This window comes from Venustampulla echinocandica (genome assembly GCF_003357145.1).
Source record: "Venustampulla echinocandica strain BP 5553 chromosome Unknown scaffold_1, whole genome shotgun sequence".
In the NCBI taxonomy this organism is placed as follows: Eukaryota; Fungi; Ascomycota; class Leotiomycetes; order Helotiales; family Pleuroascaceae; genus Venustampulla; species Venustampulla echinocandica.
In genome coordinates this window covers 1111989-1130363 of record NW_022474206.1, presented here as the reverse complement: position 1 = coordinate 1130363, position 18375 = coordinate 1111989, and the positions used below count along the sequence as shown (strand labels likewise).

At 46.3% G+C, this 18375-nt stretch overlaps 6 protein-coding genes across 6 annotated transcripts; 3 read left to right on the top strand and 3 right to left on the bottom strand.

The window, feature by feature from the left end:
- Positions 1-1481: 1481 nt before the first annotated feature.
- Positions 1482-2609, bottom strand: BP5553_02914 (putative NADPH dehydrogenase; the record flags this gene model as incomplete). The annotated part of the gene is made up of 1 exon (XM_032011537.1): positions 1482-2609. One exon carries the CDS (start codon positions 2607-2609, stop codon positions 1482-1484), a length of 1128 nt encoding a protein of 375 aa, XP_031871230.1.
- Positions 2610-3547: 938 nt separating this feature from the next.
- On the bottom strand, positions 3548-5699 carry BP5553_02913 (putative cytoplasmic dynein intermediate chain; the record flags this gene model as incomplete). The annotated part of the gene is made up of 2 exons (XM_032011536.1): positions 3548-5530; positions 5580-5699. 2 exons carry the CDS (start codon positions 5697-5699, stop codon positions 3548-3550), a joined length of 2103 nt encoding a protein of 700 aa, XP_031871229.1.
- A 478-nt stretch (positions 5700-6177) lies between these two features.
- Positions 6178-6696, top strand: BP5553_02912 (putative ATP synthase subunit e, mitochondrial; the record flags this gene model as incomplete). Its single annotated transcript, XM_032011535.1, has 3 exons — positions 6178-6198; positions 6293-6482; positions 6623-6696. 3 exons carry the CDS (start codon positions 6178-6180, stop codon positions 6694-6696), a joined length of 285 nt encoding a protein of 94 aa, XP_031871228.1.
- Positions 6697-8927: 2231 nt separating this feature from the next.
- BP5553_02911 (Uncharacterized protein) lies at positions 8928-10657 on the bottom strand (the record flags this gene model as incomplete). The annotated part of the gene is made up of 3 exons (XM_032011534.1): positions 8928-9145; positions 9335-10005; positions 10062-10657. The coding sequence occupies 3 exons, from the start codon at positions 10655-10657 to the stop codon at positions 8928-8930; spliced, it is 1485 nt and encodes a 494-aa protein (XP_031871227.1).
- A 932-nt stretch (positions 10658-11589) lies between these two features.
- Positions 11590-14168, top strand: BP5553_02910 (Uncharacterized protein; the record flags this gene model as incomplete). Its single annotated transcript, XM_032011533.1, has 4 exons — positions 11590-11719; positions 11959-12633; positions 12686-13850; positions 13898-14168. The coding sequence occupies 4 exons, from the start codon at positions 11590-11592 to the stop codon at positions 14166-14168; spliced, it is 2241 nt and encodes a 746-aa protein (XP_031871226.1).
- Positions 14169-14793: 625 nt separating this feature from the next.
- On the top strand, positions 14794-17161 carry BP5553_02909 (uncharacterized protein; the record flags this gene model as incomplete). Its single annotated transcript, XM_032011532.1, has 5 exons — positions 14794-14804; positions 14876-15572; positions 15625-15705; positions 15761-16691; positions 16743-17161. The coding sequence occupies 5 exons, from the start codon at positions 14794-14796 to the stop codon at positions 17159-17161; spliced, it is 2139 nt and encodes a 712-aa protein (XP_031871225.1).
- Between the last annotated feature and the right edge of the window lie 1214 nt (positions 17162-18375).

Genomic DNA, 18375 nt, shown 5'->3' with positions numbered 1-18375 from the left:
AATCGAGGATAGGCAGTAGTAAGTCGATCTGTCCGGATGCTTCCTTGGAGACTATCCGAGTGTATAACTATATATTGCACTTCAGGCCGAAGAGCCAACTATCCAAAAGCTACTGCAATTTTATGATCTTGCCAGAACTCAGCCGCTTTGAATATTTCCCCATTCCCCTACTAGGCTATGATATGTGTGGCACAGAGCTGTTGCCGTACACCGCCTCTCAAGTCTACGGGGTATCGAGTACAGATGCGAATTATCGAATCCGCCCCTCAATTGTCAAAAGCTTTATCCTCTCTGAACCCCGCGCGTTGAATATCAAGGTACTGAAGTCATTATCCCCCGTCCGATTTTCCCATTTCCCCCTTGTAGTACCTCTCCATACCTGTACTTCGTATCCACTATGGTTATCAATTTATTGCCAAGGCACCCTACGCCTCCATCCCGCATTCAACTGCCTAGCTTCCCCTGGGCCAACTATATTGCATCACTTACTTACCTATGGAGTATATGCTCTGGATATACATCGGTCTACGAACGAGTTGCTAGATAAGGTAGCAATATAGCGGCCCTTGAAAGACAGATCGATAGGCTATCTCCCCCTTGTCGCTCTATGAGAAGCCTTATACGCTCCCTATACTGCAGTAGCCCTTACTTACCTTTAACAATCCAACTTCGTCTGAAACAAGAGGTAACTTTGCCTCCTTTGTATGACTACGAAATAGCAAGGATGGGTGAGTATATTCACGTACAATCCCGTTGCGCACATATAAAGTGCACCGAGCAAACCATTTACATCTCCCAAGCCACCCCCGAACAACCCCCAACCCGCGGGTCCCGGTGTGAAGATAGGGCCGACGTGCCGTAGCCTCGACCGTTTTCCAGCGTCCCCAAAAATCCAATATTCCTTCAACTCTGGTACACCTGAGGACCCCTTGCAATGCCGGGGGATCGAAGCCATTTATACATGTATCTTCGTATCGGGTGTATATAACCGATTCCACATGCAGGGTCGGGCGCGCACGACCCTATGTACGTAAGGGGGTAGTGTGGAAGGGAAAGGTAGTGGTTGTAACCAGGTGCGTGAAAGATATGGTGAGACTTTGGACTTGCGGTAGAACACCAGCGAAGGTTGTTCTGGAAGCCGAGGGAGCGTGCTCTCCAGGCGAGATCTGGGTAATATACTGTATTTAGGCCACTCAACCACCCCGCACAGACGTGGCACGGATGTGAGGGCGCTTCGGGGGAGTAAGGAGGGAGAGAAGGTGTGGTAATACTTCGTAAGGAGTAAAGTGGTGTGAGTACGAGTACTTTGTAGTAAGGGGTTCAGCACGAAAAACCAGTGATTAAAGGCGCAAAGTGATTGATTTAAAAGATTTATTCTTAATGTGTAGTCTTTAAGTCTATTGTTTCAACGCTATAGCTACCTGCTTTGCAATTCTTATCAGTAACCCCAGATAATGCCGCTTGCCCCATCTATTCAATAACTATATTTTCAAAGCCTGTACCCGACTCCTTGCCTCAAACTCCTCGCTAAAAGGATATGTGGTGTAGCCGTCTATGGACTGGTTTTTATAGAACGTGCTGCGATCATATTTCGTCAACGCAATCCCCTCTCTGATCTTGAAAACCAAATCCGGATTCGAAATGAAATACCGTCCAAACACAATGGCAATATCTTTGTTCTTGTACTGCTCCTCATTCACCGTTTTGAGTGCTAGCTCAGGCGTGAAGCCCCCGGCAAGGAGAACGGGACTTGTCTTTCCCCAGATATCGACCAAGAAGTCAACGGTCTCGGTTGTCTCAGCATCAAAAATACCAGAAACTCGCGGCGTCACTAGATGGAGGTACGCCAGCTTCAACTTCTTCAGCTCCTGAACCAAATAACTAAATTGTGGAACCGGGTCCTGCATTCTCATGCTCTGGAAGCTCGAATACGGGCTCAGTCTGATACCAGTCCGGTCAGCGCCTACAGCGTTGACCACGGCACTGGCAACTTCAAGGCCGAATCTTGCTCGGTTTTCCACGCTGCCGCCCCATTTGTCCGTCCTGTTGTTCGAAACATCTTGAGTAAATTGGTCGACTAGGTACCCATTCGCACCATGGATCTCTACCCCATCAAAGCCTGCAGCAATGGCATTCTTTGCCGCTTGTGCATAAAGCCCAACGTATTCCACGATCTCGTCCTCGGTGAGGGGCGTCGGTACCGTTGATCCCTCGATTGGAATATTGCTGCTGCTCTTGACCGTGGCACTAGGCCCTAACTCCGCCTTCAAGTTATCTTCATTGGCTGCTCGTCCCAATGCCCATAGTTGTAGGTAGATAAGAGAGCCCTTCGCGTGTACGTCCTCGACAACCTTCTTCCAACCTTCAATCTGGTCTTGGTTCCAGATGCCGGGCACGTTTGGCATTCCACCGGCGTGTGGGGCTATAAAAGTCGCTTCTGTGATCAGGAGTGTGCCTGGAGTTGAGGCTCGTTGGACGTAGTAGTCGGAAACAAAAGGCAGAGGGACATGGCTATCGTCTGCGCGGAAACGGGTGAGGGGAGCGAGGACAATGCGGTTTTCTAGTTGTGCTTTGCCGATCTTGAGGGGCTTGAAAAGGTTTGAAGTCATTGTTGCTGATAGATAGTGATGACCGCTTGATAATCTATGAAAGGGGAATGGAAGAGAATAGTACTGTTAATGTGAAAGTAAAAAATATCTCAACGAAGAGCACACCTACCTTCTTATATACTATACCGGTAGTATCTTTTGTTTGACGTGCGATTCTTGGCAGATTTTTGCAATCGCGGACATGACAAATAATGTGGAATATAGGTGTGGTGGGGATCATAGAAAATGCTTGGTAATCTTATGTTTAGTTATCTACGCTGGTGCTACTGTACATGAGTTGCCTCGGAACTTTCAAGCCAGCTAAGCGTCGTCATCAACGCGATTTACCGTTTGCCGCAGTCAATTCCTGCCTTTGAAACATCGATATTTTATCGGCATGCGCGGCAGTGGAGTACCTGTATGGGATGAAAACTCGTACGGTTTCAGAAGACAAGGGTTGGGCCAATAAGAGTGGGTAGTGCGTATAAAGCTTAGCAATATGCTGAAGATCTGATTTATAATCGCTCATACCTACCTCTGTTGGCTTCTTGCTCTTGCACTGATACTTCTAAGCCTCACAGCTATACGGCAACTTGTATAGAGTATGAAAATAGAACTTCTAAAAGTGCAAGAGCTGCAGGGCCAACGTCGAGGAATCAGTTAAGGCGGAGGACACATGCTGGTGAGGACACATTGGAGCATTTCTCAGCAAAGTTATTCCAAGGAATGAGGTTATTGTAACTAGAAACGTTCAAATGCCGGGATCAGCTAGAGTAGCTGGAATACGGTGGTATTGCCTGGAAATTTGGAAAAGGGAAGCCTCTTATAATGAATCATAGTCCATGGTTCGTAGAATTATCAATTTGCTGTTCATAGAGAGAGCTAGGGTATATGCAACAAACTCCATATGAAGCACACCACCAAAGAATCAATAGCAATCAGGTGTCACCCGCACATAATTATAACCCGTTGATACCGTTCGCGGTCGGGCCTTGAGACTCCAACTTCGCCACAAGCTTCTTAACGTTCGTCCATTCTTCATTCCTCGCGCTGTCCTTACCTCCCAAATCGGCCCCAACCTCGAAGACAGTGATGGCACCATCAATACCACCTGTCGCAATACGCTTGCCTTCTGATGGTTCCCAGGCGACCTTATTCAAACTCTTTGATAGCATGCTCCTTACCCCTTTCCGTGCGCTCGGCTGCACTTTGGCCAGTGGAACCTCGGTTTCAACGGTAATATCCCAGATCTCTAGACTGCCGGCACCATCGACTAGCGAGAATACTCCGGGTTTCACAGGTGACCAAGCAGCATCATAAACAACGTCTTCTCGATTGAAATCAAGGATCGGCGCAACTGAATGTCCTTCCCCTGTAATTCCCGTGGTAGATGTAGCAGCTGGAGCCCGGACTTTCCACAGCTTTACGCTCCAGTCTAGACCACTGCTTAATACCAAATCACCGAGATCGACGGGGCCGCGAGCGGGATGGAAATCCATTGACATGACCGGTGCTGCATGACCATGATAGGCGACTCTCTGGTCCACACCTGCCTTTGCGCCAGCTCTATCGTATCGATGGCAGGGGTAGATAATTCCAGCTTCAGAACCGACGAGGAAATATGTAGGGTCGGTTTGGGGGAATGCCATGCATGTTGGACTTATATCCTCCGTTTTGGCTGGAGCAGGAGTTTGCAGTACGAGTAACTCCTGGGGTTGCGCAAGCATATCGACACTCCATCCACAAACAACTCCATCAGTTGAACATGAAATAATGTTGTTGGCATTTTGGGTGCCAACAATATCAACCGAGTAGACCGGATGGGTATGACCGGATCCTGTCAGTGGAGTTTTCTGAACGGGGGCAGATTTCGCCCTAGTATCCCAAAGTAGCACTTGGCCGCTATATGCGCCTCCAATGATCAGGTTGGGATGGAATGGGGAGAATTTGGCGGTCAATACATCTGATTGAGCGTGGAAAACGAACTCGGGCCGGTCATGAAGATGCATATTCCAGACCTGAACGAGCCCATCGGGATCATGAGGCGCCGAAGGATTTTTGGTGTATGCACCGAGTACGAGCTCAGGAAATTTGGGAGAAAAATCGATGGCGCTTATCATTCGTTTCTTTGACCACCTCTCGTCATAAAACTGAGCAACTTCCTTCACTCTTCGACCTTTCCCACCGGTGGTTCCATACACATCATCGTCATCCATTCCAGCTCCACCTTGGAGTGCATAATCTGCCAATATATCATATTCCTGGTCTAGGGCTCTCTCGATGACCTTACTAGATCGTTCAACAAAGTCCATAAAATCTTCTGAAGATGTGACGGCATTTAACTCTTCCGAAGTCAAATTCCTTGCTGGAAAGTTGTTTGACGTGCCATTTTGTAAGGTCTGTTTTAATGGTCCGTCGAGGCCGAGGTCTTGGGTAATCCGCAACTCCTCCTCAATTTCCTTTCGAATCTTCTCGCGCAACTCCTCCTCTCTGTCTCGTTCTCTTCTACTCAACCGCTTGCCGGGAGTAGAGGCGATTGGCGTCCTTGCCTCTTCATCTTCCGAATCCTCAATTATTTTAGGTTGTGATGTCTGGGTACCGAATTCTTCTGTTGTTTGTACGCCTTTGCTATAGGAAAAGACCTCTTTGACGGGTGATGGAGTAAATTCGTAAACAGTAGATAGAGGTGCAGTAGAGAGGGTTTGAGTTGAAATGGTAAGGGGCTGAGCACCGGCAGCTGAGGCGTCCGCAGACTCTGAGTTATCGTTGCTGAGTTGTCCCGCGCTGAAGACACTGTTTGGACGGCTGTCCTTTCCAGCTGGAGAACCAGGACCGCGAGGGCCCGTCGAACTAGCTCTACTCCTCTCATCGCCTAGTAGCTGCCTTACGATTTCGTCTACATTCTGTCGGGTATCCGCTCGTCCTGGAACTGGGGCTAAAATCTAATTTCCATTAGAACAAGATCGTTCAGCACGGATTTGGTAACTTTACATCCCCTGGGCTGCCAGTACTCTGCCTGTTGGCAGCATTGGTTCGCAGCTCCCTTTGCCTCTTCAATTCTGCTAGCTTGGCCTTTTTTGCCAGAAGCTCATCTTTTCGTTGTTGCATCATGGTTGCGACTTGTGCCCATATCGTTGGGCGCAGCGGAGGGGTGAGGTGCTCAGGATTAAGAGCTTAGGGGCTTAGGGGATTGCTGGTTGACTGATCGAAACTTATAGTTGCGGGATTAGGATAGCTTATCTGCAAATTATAAGGAAATTTAAGTAGTATTCAAATGCTAAAGACTTGAAATAGTGAGAATGATAACGGCGAGAACGGGATGTCGCGTCGTTTGAAACCGCGCAACTTGGAGCCCATTTCGCGTAGAAATTCTGAGTCACGTGAAACCACTCGTACCTTGACCACGCCGGGCCGAGACGGATCTAAGCTCAGATATCTTTCTTCCGCGCGCTCCAAAGGAAACCAGCTTCCAATTGTCCACAACGTCACCCAGCGACTCTCATACTTGCGATAGTTGTCAATTGATCGCTCTTGACAGGCCGCCCCTCGCCAATCCTCCTTATTCATTCCAAGCATCGCGCCTAGGGTTATGGCTTCTACAGGTGTAAACGTACGTTCAATATTTGCGCATCCATCTGGTCACAACTTCATTGCTAGAACAAATGACCGATTCATGACCTACAAACTAACGTTTCTTCTTATAGGTTCTCCGGTGGTCGGCATTGGGTGCTGGCGTCCTTTACGGAGTCTACCATCAAGCGTCACTTTCCTCATCCGCGAAGGTCGCCGCGATCAAGAGAGACTATGAGCACAAGCAAAAGTTGATCGACCAGGCGAAGGCGGAATATGCGAAGAAGAACCTCCCTCCAAGCGCGAAAACAGCCGAAGGAACCAGTATGTTTGGCCCCGTTCCTCCCACCCAATTCGAACTTGACGCTCCCTTGCCAATCATAGGGGGGGCGCCATCCGATGCATTATCTATACACAGTCTTTGGGGCGAACGTTCTTTAACAATTGCTAACGATATGAAATAGCCATAAGAGACCCCAATGATCCCCATTTCGATCTGGAGGCATTCCTGAATGCTGTTGCGGCGGAGAACAAATAGATGACGGAAACTGAGTTCGACTATGATTATAATGATGGGCGGAAGTAGAAAGCATTGTCAAGGGAGACCCATTGTGTGGGTATTGGTTTGATCTACGGTGATGCCACGGTTCACAAAAGCCTTAAGATTATATCTAAGTTCAAAAAATAAAGTTCAGAGAAACGAAGGAGAAGTCTTAAGTAAATTAGATAATATCGTATATAGATAACACCTTGACAGGGCCCGAGCTAAGGTACTTTACACGGATACAGCCTCGCACGTGATCTAACCAAATTCATTAAAGTATATTAATTAAGTTAACCTGCTTTTCAATAACAAATAGCTTCCGTGGTCCAATGGTTAGGATTCCACCCTTCCATTCGATGTTAGGTGGAGGTAAATCTTAAAATCTACTTATTATACTAAATTATACTAACATCACTAGGTTCGTGTTCGATTCACGGCGGTTGCATTCTCAGTACTTTCTTTTTTCTGTTTTTGTATAACCATTCAACCTCTTGACATATTAATCGTCAGCTCGCTTAACGGCCTTTTTCTTCTACTCGTGCGCTCGTAGTCGGTAGCAAGGGATTACACATGGCAAGCGAATGTAATTCACTATACAAATTCAAACGCACTATTCATCGGCTCGTTTGAACAGCCTTTTTACTCGTTTTCTCGCAGTCGGCAGAAGCGGTTGACAGACGGAAGCGAGTGACAGTTTTAATAAAAATCATTGAAAATAACTAAAATAATTAGATTAATTATAATAATTATAGTATAAAACTGATTATGCTATAATTATTTACTTATTTATTATTTAATTTATTTAAAATATAAATAATATATAGATAAAATCTAAAAATAAGGTTAATCTGTTGTTTAACTATTGAAAATATACGCGAAAAATTGAGGAAAATCAAAATCTTGTCACTTACTTCCGCTTGTCAACAAGCGCCGACTTCGAGGAAACGAGAAAAATTGAAGGCCGCACAAGCGAGCCGACGATTAAACGCACTAACATTTTGTATATAAATTACAAGGTAGGTATGGATTCGTGCAAAAAAAGAAAATGCTAAGAATGCAACCGCCGTGAATCGAACACGAACCTAATAGGAGTATATTAGTATGATAATATTATTATTTTGATAGATTTCAAGACTTACCTCCACCTAACATCGAATGGAAGGGTGGAATCCTAACCATTGGACCACGGAAGCTATTTATTAAAAATATATATATATTTACTTATATTTCTTGGCTTCTAGTTTTATTACTCGTTATATTAAAAGTTTAAAACTCATATACACAAAGCTTGTTAAGGAAGTGATTAAATTAAGAAACTTACTTAAAGATCAAAATAAAAGTGAGGTTAATTTTAATATAAAACTTCTAAATAAAGAGGTATAGCCTTCAAAGGGCATTTGACCTCCTAGCCCGACAAAAGTATGTTATTATAACTTACTATTATTATTTAATTGTCAAGAGCATGTAAACTAATAACAATTTACAACAGGTGTCAAGAATCAGTCATGTGACTGTCATGTGACCTTGGCATTAGCGTCGGCAGAACTATTAGCCGAGCGCACACACTTATTTAATCCAATCAGGGCTGGAGAGCTTACCTCTCTATCCGTTCCATCCATCACGAATACCATCAATTACTTTAGTTATTCGACCCCCTACGACTGTGAGATCACCTTGTTACTTCCGTATTAACCCTATATCTTTGATAACAGGTCACTTTTGTAATTAACTGTATTCACCCTGTCCTTGCGAAGCGAAAATACCGTAGTAAAGGTTCATAAATACAGTTGGAATACAAAAAATGTTAACCTAAAATATGACAACACTTTTTGTGATTCTATAGCTCCGTATTCATTATAGTCCAATTCTTATTACTATATTCTCTCCTTTAGAACTTGTTAATTTAATTGTTTATTGAAAGATACAGGTACGTTATAACTGACATCCTATAAGACTCGTTTTATGCAGAGGCTTATGCATACGGCCATTAAAAAATTGGTAGGCAACAGATGTATGAGGATCTTAAGAAGGTCGGATTTGAGCGAGTAATGGAAATGTTCGCGCTGCAAGGTGTTACATCTGTACGCTGGGCCGTCCTAAAATTCGGGGGTCAGTTGGCCAACGAGCTCGCGAAAGATATTGGGGCCAGTTCTGGTCGATGTCTGTCCGGGCCCTTCGGAAGTATACTGGGGTACAGTTCGGGGACCTGCAATGGCATTTTGCCGTTAGGCAACCTTCTTCGGCCGAACGCTCTCTATGTCGAATCGCCACGGAAGTAGGCGACGTGGTCGATTAATGATGTCCTCTTTCTTATGTCCATCTAGTAGATCAACGAGAGCGTTGATCTCTTGAGTAGTTATGTCGCCTCCAGCTTGTACAAAATATGTAAAAGGCCGACTCAAACTTAATCCTGTAATCCTTAGGCAAAATCGTCTTGCAGGATCTGATTCTTGTGTCTTAGTGCAATAGCATGCGCTTGCTCTACCTTCATATAAAATCCCTTGTGCAAAAACTGTCATGCCTTGTACTATTTCCGGATAATTCTTTTTTGATATGCGAAAAGAAACGCTACCAAAGCTGATGTAGTAAGAAAAGCCATTCGTGCATGGACGAACTACTTTTTCGCACCCACACATTAGGTCCTCGAGTACTCGTGCAGCCCTTTTAGCACTGGCATCTGCTAAGGCTGCTAACGGCAGCTCTCGTACTGCGTTGTAGTATGCTCTTAAAGTAGGATTTGGCGAGTTTTTAAGTTTAAAAAACTCATCTCTAAGAGAATAATAATACGAACGTGTAATATCGTCTGCTCCATGTAGTAGTGTAGTAAACCTTTCTTTCCTAGAAAGATTAGGAAACACGTCATCTAAGTTAGAAACCCCCTGCCATAAAGGATTAAAAACATTAAGATGTTGTCTCCCAATAATTGTTGTTGGATTTAAGTATTTTTCAAGTTCTCGTTTCGGCAAGGTTTGAAATATAAGTGTCCCCCAAAGTTCTATGATATTCATCTTAAGCAGATCATCTTTGGTGCCTATAGAAGAATTGTTTGCTCTAATATCGTCCAGATAGGCAAGGACAACAAATGCTGAGAGATTCCCAGGGCGTGCATCCCAAGCGTGGTAGTGAAGGCTAGGGTGTTTATTTCTATTTAAGGGATTCATGTGATCCTTTAGCCGGGTTTTAAGATCAATGCTCTGACCAACATATAAAAAGAATTCTTCATTGTCGTCATCAGGATGCCATATGATATGAAGATAGATAGCAGGTCGGTGACAATCGAGATCTCCTCCAATATTGATAAGGCTAGACCTAAGGTTAGTATTTTGTCTAATTAGATTATAGTGTATAGGATAACGTACTCTTGACGTGAGATATGCGGCTTTTGGCATAATTGCCAAACAGAGCTTTGTATATAGATACTTAATAACGTAACCCAGTCGTCTCGAGAAGCTAGAAGTTTGCTATATCTAGCAGCTTGTAGTTCTCTAATCTTTGAAAGAGCATATTCCAAGATCTCTGCTGGCTGAATATTCCCAAATACCTGTCTGCTGCCCTTGTCACCTACTAGCTGTACACTATTCGTCACAGGGGAAGCTTGTGTAGCTGAGGTAGATATCGGATAACGCCAATGAATGTTCCATATCGAATAAAATAAAGAATCAAGTATATTGATCTTCATTGCCTCCCTAACTGGCCAGTCCACGCCTAGCCGCTCAAAATCTCCTTGCCATTCTTGTATCATGATGTTTCGTTGTTCTCTCTGACGAGTAGTTTCTTTGTGTTGGCTCGTTGGGAATGAATCTAAGCTGAGGCAATAGTCATCTTCAAGAGAGTTGGCGATCAAGTCGACAAGTTTCTGAAAGAGCTGTGGTTGGTTTTTGTGTAGTTGAAGAAGAGGATATGTGACAGCATAGCATCCATAATCTTGTATCGGTAAGCCCCTTATTGATGCCATTGTTGAATTAGTATTATTGCGAAAGAAGAAAGAGAGGAGGGATCATAGTAACGGCCACGGCACCGAAGGAAGCAGGCTGGGGAGCGCAATGCGTTGAGCAAGGAAAAAGAGCGTGTCAGGTATCCACCTGTATTCACTGTATGCTTTGCTTTGCCTATTCGAGCTTAGCTCCACGCATATTCCATAAGTTAGATATCAAGGCCTCAGCTTCATAGCTAGACAATACAACTTCATTCCTTCCCTTACCACGTATTACCTCCAACAGAGCGTGAAAGTAACGTCGGCCTGGCGTACTCCGTAGGAGGGAGGCTAACCAACAGTTCCTGACAATCCGAAAAATGACTCCGAGGCACGCCTTGATAATAAGAGAATCAGTATATACCAGGAAAGGAGTAAGAGACGTACCCGCAGGCTTAATAGGTCTCTTTATTGTCCAAGTGGTCCTATCCGTCACGTAACTTACTTCAGGGGATATATACCCCTAGAAAAGTCGTACTCTCTCTCCTTTTCTCGTTAGCTCAATATCCTCGTACCTACGATTAGAGTCAAATAGAGAGATAACTTTTTTAATTAAAGCACTCCTATTTGTATTCGTGAGAGGGGGCGCCTTCTAACGGAGACCTTCCTAAAAATGTACCTTGATATCTAAAACTTGTAGTTTAAGCACACTTGAGAGGATAAGTATATCGTTGGAAATCTACATTTCGCCTTTTAGGATACTATAGAGTTACTTATTAATTTTCGTTTTCCGACCCAGAGAGTAAAGTTCCGGCTTGTGATAGATCGAAGTCTCGAAGTGCCTCCGCCAAGACAAAAGGGCTTAGCTCCATTACCCCTGCTGCCGCGTCAAGCTTCAAGAGACAGATTACACCTAGCGAACAGATATACGACATCGTCCGCGACAAGACGTTCTCTTTTCATCAACCACCACAATGGCCGACTCCATGGTTGGACCTTTTCTGAAAGGGAATACGGGGAGGAATACTCGAGGGATTCTACGACTATCAATTCTTTGTATAATTGCAGCTGCGGCCATTGCCAGCCGGTTGTTTTCAGTCATTCGTATGTTTTCCCTTCCAAGCTTGTAGAATCTACAGCACCGCTCCTGCAATGGAATACCGCGAACTGATTTAACGGATGTGGATTCGAGACTGTCTTTAAACGAGCGCTAATGAAATACAATTGTAGGTTTTGAGAGTATAATCCACGAATGTCAGTACCTCCCTACCCAAGCATACGAATATATCTTCTTTAGAACGACCAAAGCTGTTCGAACGATCGTGGAGCTAATTAATATGCAGTTGATCCGTGGTTTAACTTCCGAGCGACGAAATATCTTGTATCAAATGGGTTTTATGACTTTTGGGATTGGTTCGACGACAGAACATGGCATCCACTCGGTCGAGTTACTGGAGGCACTCTTTACCCAGGTCTCATGGTAACCAGCGGTGCCATCTACCATGCTCTACGTGCTCTTACTTTCCCGGTTGACATTCGAAACATTTGTGTGTTGCTTGCCCCGGGCTTCTCTGGGCTGACGGCATTTGCAACCTACCTGTTCACCAACGAGATGTCGACGTCGCCTTCCGCAGGACTCCTTGCTGCAGCTTTTATGGGAATTGCTCCAGGTTACATCTCGCGATCAGTTGCTGGCAGCTACGATAACGAGGCTATCGCCATTTTCCTTCTTGTCTTTACCTTTTACACTTGGATAAAGGCTCTCAAGCTCGGATCGGCCATGTGGGGTGCAATGTGCGCTTTGTTTTATGGATACATGGTGTCTGCTTGGGGTGGATATGTCTTTATTACCAACTTGATTCCACTGCACGTATTTGTGCTAGTATGTATGGGCCGATTCAGCCCAAGAGTATACGTCAGCTATTGCACCTGGTATGCCTTGGGGACGTTGGCAAGTATGCAAATTCCATTCGTTGGGTTCTTGCCCATTCGAAGTAGTGAGCATATGTCAGCCCTTGGTAAGTCTATACTAGCGTGTATCTTGTAAGGCATTTACTAATTGGGTTTCAGGCGTCTTTGGTCTTCTTCAACTGATTGGCTTCGTCGAATTTGTACGTTCCGGCGTTCCAAGCAAGCAATTCGGAACATTACTTCGAGGATTTGCCCTGGCCGTCTTTGGTATAGCGTTCGGTGGCCTTGTCCTTCTGACTGTGTCTGGTGTGATCGCGCCCTGGACAGGCCGATTTTACTCTCTCTGGGATACAGGATATGCTAAGATTCATATTCCTATCATTGCGTCAGTTTCCGAGCATCAACCTACCGCCTGGCCAGCATTCTTCTTCGATCTTAATCTGCTGATCTGGCTCTTCCCAGCTGGAGTCTATCTTTGCTTCCTTAATCTGGCTGACGAGCAGGTCTTCGTTGTTGTCTACGCCATTCTTGCCAGTTACTTCTCTGGTGTCATGGTTAGACTTATGCTTACACTTACGCCTATTGTTTGTACCGCGGCAGCTTTGGCTTTGTCACATTTGCTCGATACCTACCTTACTATTAAGTCTCCTACTCCTCCTGCGGATGCTGCTCTCGATGCCGCCGGCAACGCGACGCCTGTTCCCAGCAAGAAAGCAATTAAACAAGATGGCCTACGTTCTATGCGGCAGCCCCTTGTCGGCGTATATACTACGTTCTCTAAGGCCTCGGTTGTTAGCGCACTTACTGTCTATCTCTTGATTTTCGTTCTGCATTGTACTTGGGTTACCTCGAACGCTTATTCGTCCCCCTCGGTAGTCTTGGCAAGCAAAATGCCTGATGGAAGTCAACATATCATTGATGACTATAGGGAGGCGTATCAATGGCTTCGTCAGAATACAAAGGAAGATGCAAAGATTATGTCCTGGTGGGATTATGGATACCAGATTGGCGGTATGGCCGATAGACCAACACTTGTCGACAATAACACCTGGAACAACACACACATCGCCACGGTTGGGAAGGCCATGAGCTCGCGTGAAGAAGTCAGCTACCCTATTATGCGACAACATGAAGTAGACTATGTTCTCATCGTTTTCGGCGGTCTTTTGGGCTATTCCGGAGATGACATCAACAAGTTCCTGTGGATGGTAAGAATCGCAGAAGGCATCTGGCCTGATGAGGTTAAGGAACGCGACTTCTTCACCGAGAGAGGAGAATACAAAGTGGACGATGGGGCCACTGAGACCATGAAGAACAGCTTGATGTAAGAAGCTTGACTGCACCCCCTGAACTCTGCTGACAATACCGTAGGTACAAGATGTCGTATTATAACTACCACACGCTCTTTCCTCCTGGACAATGCCAGGACCGAGTACGTGGTGTCAAGATGCCCGACCATGGGCCTGTTCTCAACACTCTGGATGAAGCTTTCACCAGTGAGAACTGGATCATTCGGATCTACAAGGTCAAGGACCTTGACAATATTGGCAGAGACCATGCTGCCGCCGCATCTTTTGATCGGGGAAACAAGAAGAAGAAAGCGAGCAAACGAAGAGGTCCAAAAGTTTTGCGGGTTGAATAAAAGGGAGAGAAAATTATGCCTTGTACCATATCTCAATTGTCTTTGGCGTGGCTTAAAAATATACAGCAGGTCTTCTAGAATCGATTTTTAAATAACCCGCTGTCGTCAAGTGAGCCTTTGTAATTGGGTTTCTTCCCTTTAGTTCAAATTGCATTGCAAACTTTTCTACCCACAGACTGGTTTACGCTGCTGCATCGGACTGTTGTCAGCTAGCACCAGTCTGCTGTTATATTGTAAAGGCAATCCGAGATCCTTATCTCTAGTGAGTTGCCGTAGTACCAGTACAATACAAGCTCAAGGATAATATATGGGCTCCATAGTAAGCCATGTTTTCCTGACCTGGTGAGTGGCAGAGTACGTACGTCTCGAAATTTTGGCTCTGTTTGTCGCTGTGTGGGCAGCTCCTGACCGCCCAAAGTATTGAAACTGACATTCACCAGGTCGCCTTGTCAACATCAACCAACTCTCCTACCCCTCCCCGCTCCTTCCTCCACCAACCCACCTCCCCATATTCGCCTTCGTTACAACAGCTGCCCTGACTCCTATTCATGAACCTCAATCGCAACCATTTCCGACCCTCGAATGATATGATTGTCGGCTGATTCGCGACTGCAAGCTGATAAAAATGCTCACGGTGTAAGCGGTTCCCCAATTACCATCATTTCAGCATCCATTCATTAGCTTTAGAAGAACTAATCCGGCAAAAGGTATCGGCCCTCACGTTCGAAAGACGACGCCTCGGAGGAGAGAAAAGTTATACCAGCCGGAGCACCTTACCTGACGAAGGTGAACGGCAAACTTATGATGGCCCGCTCGAAGCAAGATAAACCTGCAGATCTCGCAATCAGCTTGCTAGGAGAGACGTTTGGGATCAAAAAGGCCACGCCTGTGCGCGCCAAGTCAACTCTAGAGCTACCAAAGCCGTTACTCACTGGAGGCGTAACTTATATCCCACAACAACAGTTTCCATACGCGACGCATGTCCCCGTGCAGCAGTTCACATACCCGGCTCCTATTCCACAGCTAGGCTTCCCGTGGAGCAACCTCAACCTTCACCAGCCCCAGCCTCAGCCGGGCGCCTATCCACCGGGTGGTCCACCGCGGCCACGGCCTACTGAGCAAGATTTTCAAAAGCTGAGGGAAATTGATGCTCACTTTATCGCTTGCAATGGGAAAACGTCCGTCACAGTTACAAGGCATGTATGTGCCAGCTGTGGAAGACTGAGATCCAAAAACTTCCACAAAGAAAATCCTATTAAGCTTGGGGAAACACCGACTCCTAGTTTTTGTAGGAAGTGTCAGAGGGATGCGAGTTCTACAAGCTGCTCAAGCAGTAGTGGTAGAGAGAGGAAGGAGACTAGGAAGCCAAAGAGTAGAACTCGGAAGGGCAAGAAGAGGGAACGAGTAAGCTGGAGCGGTTATCGGAAAAGAAATTCACTGATCTTTATTTCTTCAGAGATACATCTCAAGTTCCAGCGAAAGTGACGAACCTGAATACTCCAAGTCTGAACTGCGGAGAAGACTTAGGAGGAGTGAAGTGAGCTCTTTCTTTCGGGCTTTTATTCCTCGAGCAAAATCTAACCGCATAGTAGGGATGGAGATATGTTGAACCAGAAGATATCATCGACGATGAATATTTCAGTGATGGCCTAATCCGACGGGTCCGAAGAAGGTCACGCAGAAGACATCGACAATCAGAAAATACCATCAGGGTAGAAGGAGAGTATCCCGACTATGAAGAAAGTCGACCGTCGAGGGGGAGATCACGTCGAAGGTCCGATCATACAGAAGCGGATATTAACAGAACACCAAGAGAGCGATCGTCTTCGCTAGTAAGTCGGTCGTCCGGTGGTAAAGTTCGATCAACCGTAAGTCTCGAGGTGGGCCAGACATCAAGAGGAGGTGGTCAAAACGAGGCTCGCGATTATTCACGACGACGCTCACCCTTCCCCGTATACCGCCACAGCCGCGCCCCCATATATCATGAATTGGGTCGTCGGGAGAGTGAACGAGGTTTTGCTTATTTTGCCGACAGCAGCAACGAGTCGATTGCTTCCACAAGAACTTCAGATATAGATTATGTACTAGACTCAGAAACGATTCGAAGAAGGGAGCTCAGGGTTGATAGAGACACAGTAACCTCAGGTCGTCGATATGAAGCATTCCAGCGCCGTCGACGGCTACGCCGATCTCCAACTGAATTGACGGGGCCCTTGGAAAGACCACATGTCATATACCCTAGAGGAAATGGGGATGTTGTTGTGGAATATACTTATCAGCCTAGGCAGCACCTGCGTGAAGGGCAGCGAAGACAAGAATACGTTGATAGGGCTATATTCGAAGGCCGCAGCCGAACTTCGGGGTTTTTAGCAGAGGAGGAGGCTGCAAGATATTATCATGACGATTGGGCAAATGCAGAACCTGAAAGGGGACGCACTAGGCGGAGAGTATCTGAACGAGGTTATCGTCGGGACAAGTATCGGGATCCAGAGCTGGCGGATTCCGCAGTCAGCTATAGGAATGGTAGACCTCCAGGCTGTCCCTAATAAGGCTTCACCAGCTGACATGCTATAGAGTACTATGGTGTTCCCCGAGCTCCAAGTCCACCATCACCAATCCGCCGTGTATCTATAACAAGATCAAGACAAAGATCTCCATTTGCTGGGGAAGCCAGCCGGCGCGGCCGCAGCCCATCTCGGGCCTCATCTCGGGCCTCATCTCGGGCCTCATCTCGAGCATCATCTCGGCCTTCATCCCGGGTTTCCTCTGCATACGTAGGAGAATATCAGCGGGCCCTGGTACAGTCGCCTCGACGTTCAAGGGAGAGGGAGCACTATCCCGACGACATCCCTGATATCGCAACTAGCTATAGGATTGTGGAGGTGGAACCAGAGCGTGAAAGGAGACAAGTCAGATTCCGAGAGCCGGATTCTGTGCCTGGGGAGTGGGAGCGCGAGCGCGAGCGGGAGAGTGAGGTTTCAATGGTTTGGTGAGTTTCGGGACCTGCTCTGTTGGTTGCCACACTATTATCGAGCCAGCTGTGGGAAGGATTCGAGTTGAACGCCGATCCTTCAATGCTCACGGTATAATTAATGCGCGATTAGTACGAAACCTCCACAGTGATATATATGATGACATTTTCAACCCGCCCGCTTTACTTCTAGTACTCGGTGGTTCGAATAGAAGATGTTTTTAAGAAATTGCCCTGTTTACCCCCTCTTGACTGTTTTGGTAACGGATTAATAGAGAATAGCTCTCCTCGTATGTCAATGTTACCAGTTGACGAAAGGGTCCCCCAAAAGCCAACAGGGTCGTCCAAAACGGAGCAAGTCATTTATCTGGGAGGCATAATGTATGTATAAGTAAGTACATGGAATGTGTACGTACGAAGTACTCTGTACGTAGTAGCTGGTGTAGCCCATAATAGATATCGCAGGTTTCACACCAGGAGACGAGGCAGGTGAAGTAGCAGTGCAAGGACGGCGTATGTACTTCGTACTCGAGTCACACAGTTCAGGTGATCGAGTCGCAATGCGACGGACCGTGGGGAGCGCAAGTATATGTATGCATTATTATAGTTTATGTATTCTGTCTCTCTCGGCCGTGCATTCTCGCATTACACTGATTACAGAGAGACAATGGCCGGTGCTAAGCCGAACCAACTCGATACTAATTGCCCAGCTATCTCAGTAATAAACAAGCTATTAACTCGCTAGGAGCTCCCTCGAGCCCAGGCTTTCAGGGGCGCGGGCTGCCCAGCGGCGCAAGAGCTCCGAGGTGGATCAGGTGAAATTGCGATGCTTGTTGATAGTTCTGATCGCAGGATTTCCGCTGTCGCCATTGGCGGTTTGCCTGTTCGCATTCCCCGGCTTGCTGGGCTGAAGTGAACGTATTGCTCGTCCAACCAGCGCCACTGTCCGTCCCCCCTGGTGGCTTCATTACTACGCCGGGGACGCCCTGGTGTTGTGGAAATACGAATTAATTACCACACTCTGCCTGTCACGGCCGCTCTCTCTCCTTCTCTTCCTTCTCCTTCTTTCTCCTCATCCATCTCTGCTCCCGTTGTCTGCTCTGCTCTCTGCTTATTATTATTGTCCTGTCCTCCACCCACTCTCGCTAGTCAAGAATACATATTCACTCGCTGTTCTCTGCCCGTCGCTTCTTCTCCGAACCCCCTATTTAATCGTGTTGATACTTGTGTAAGTCC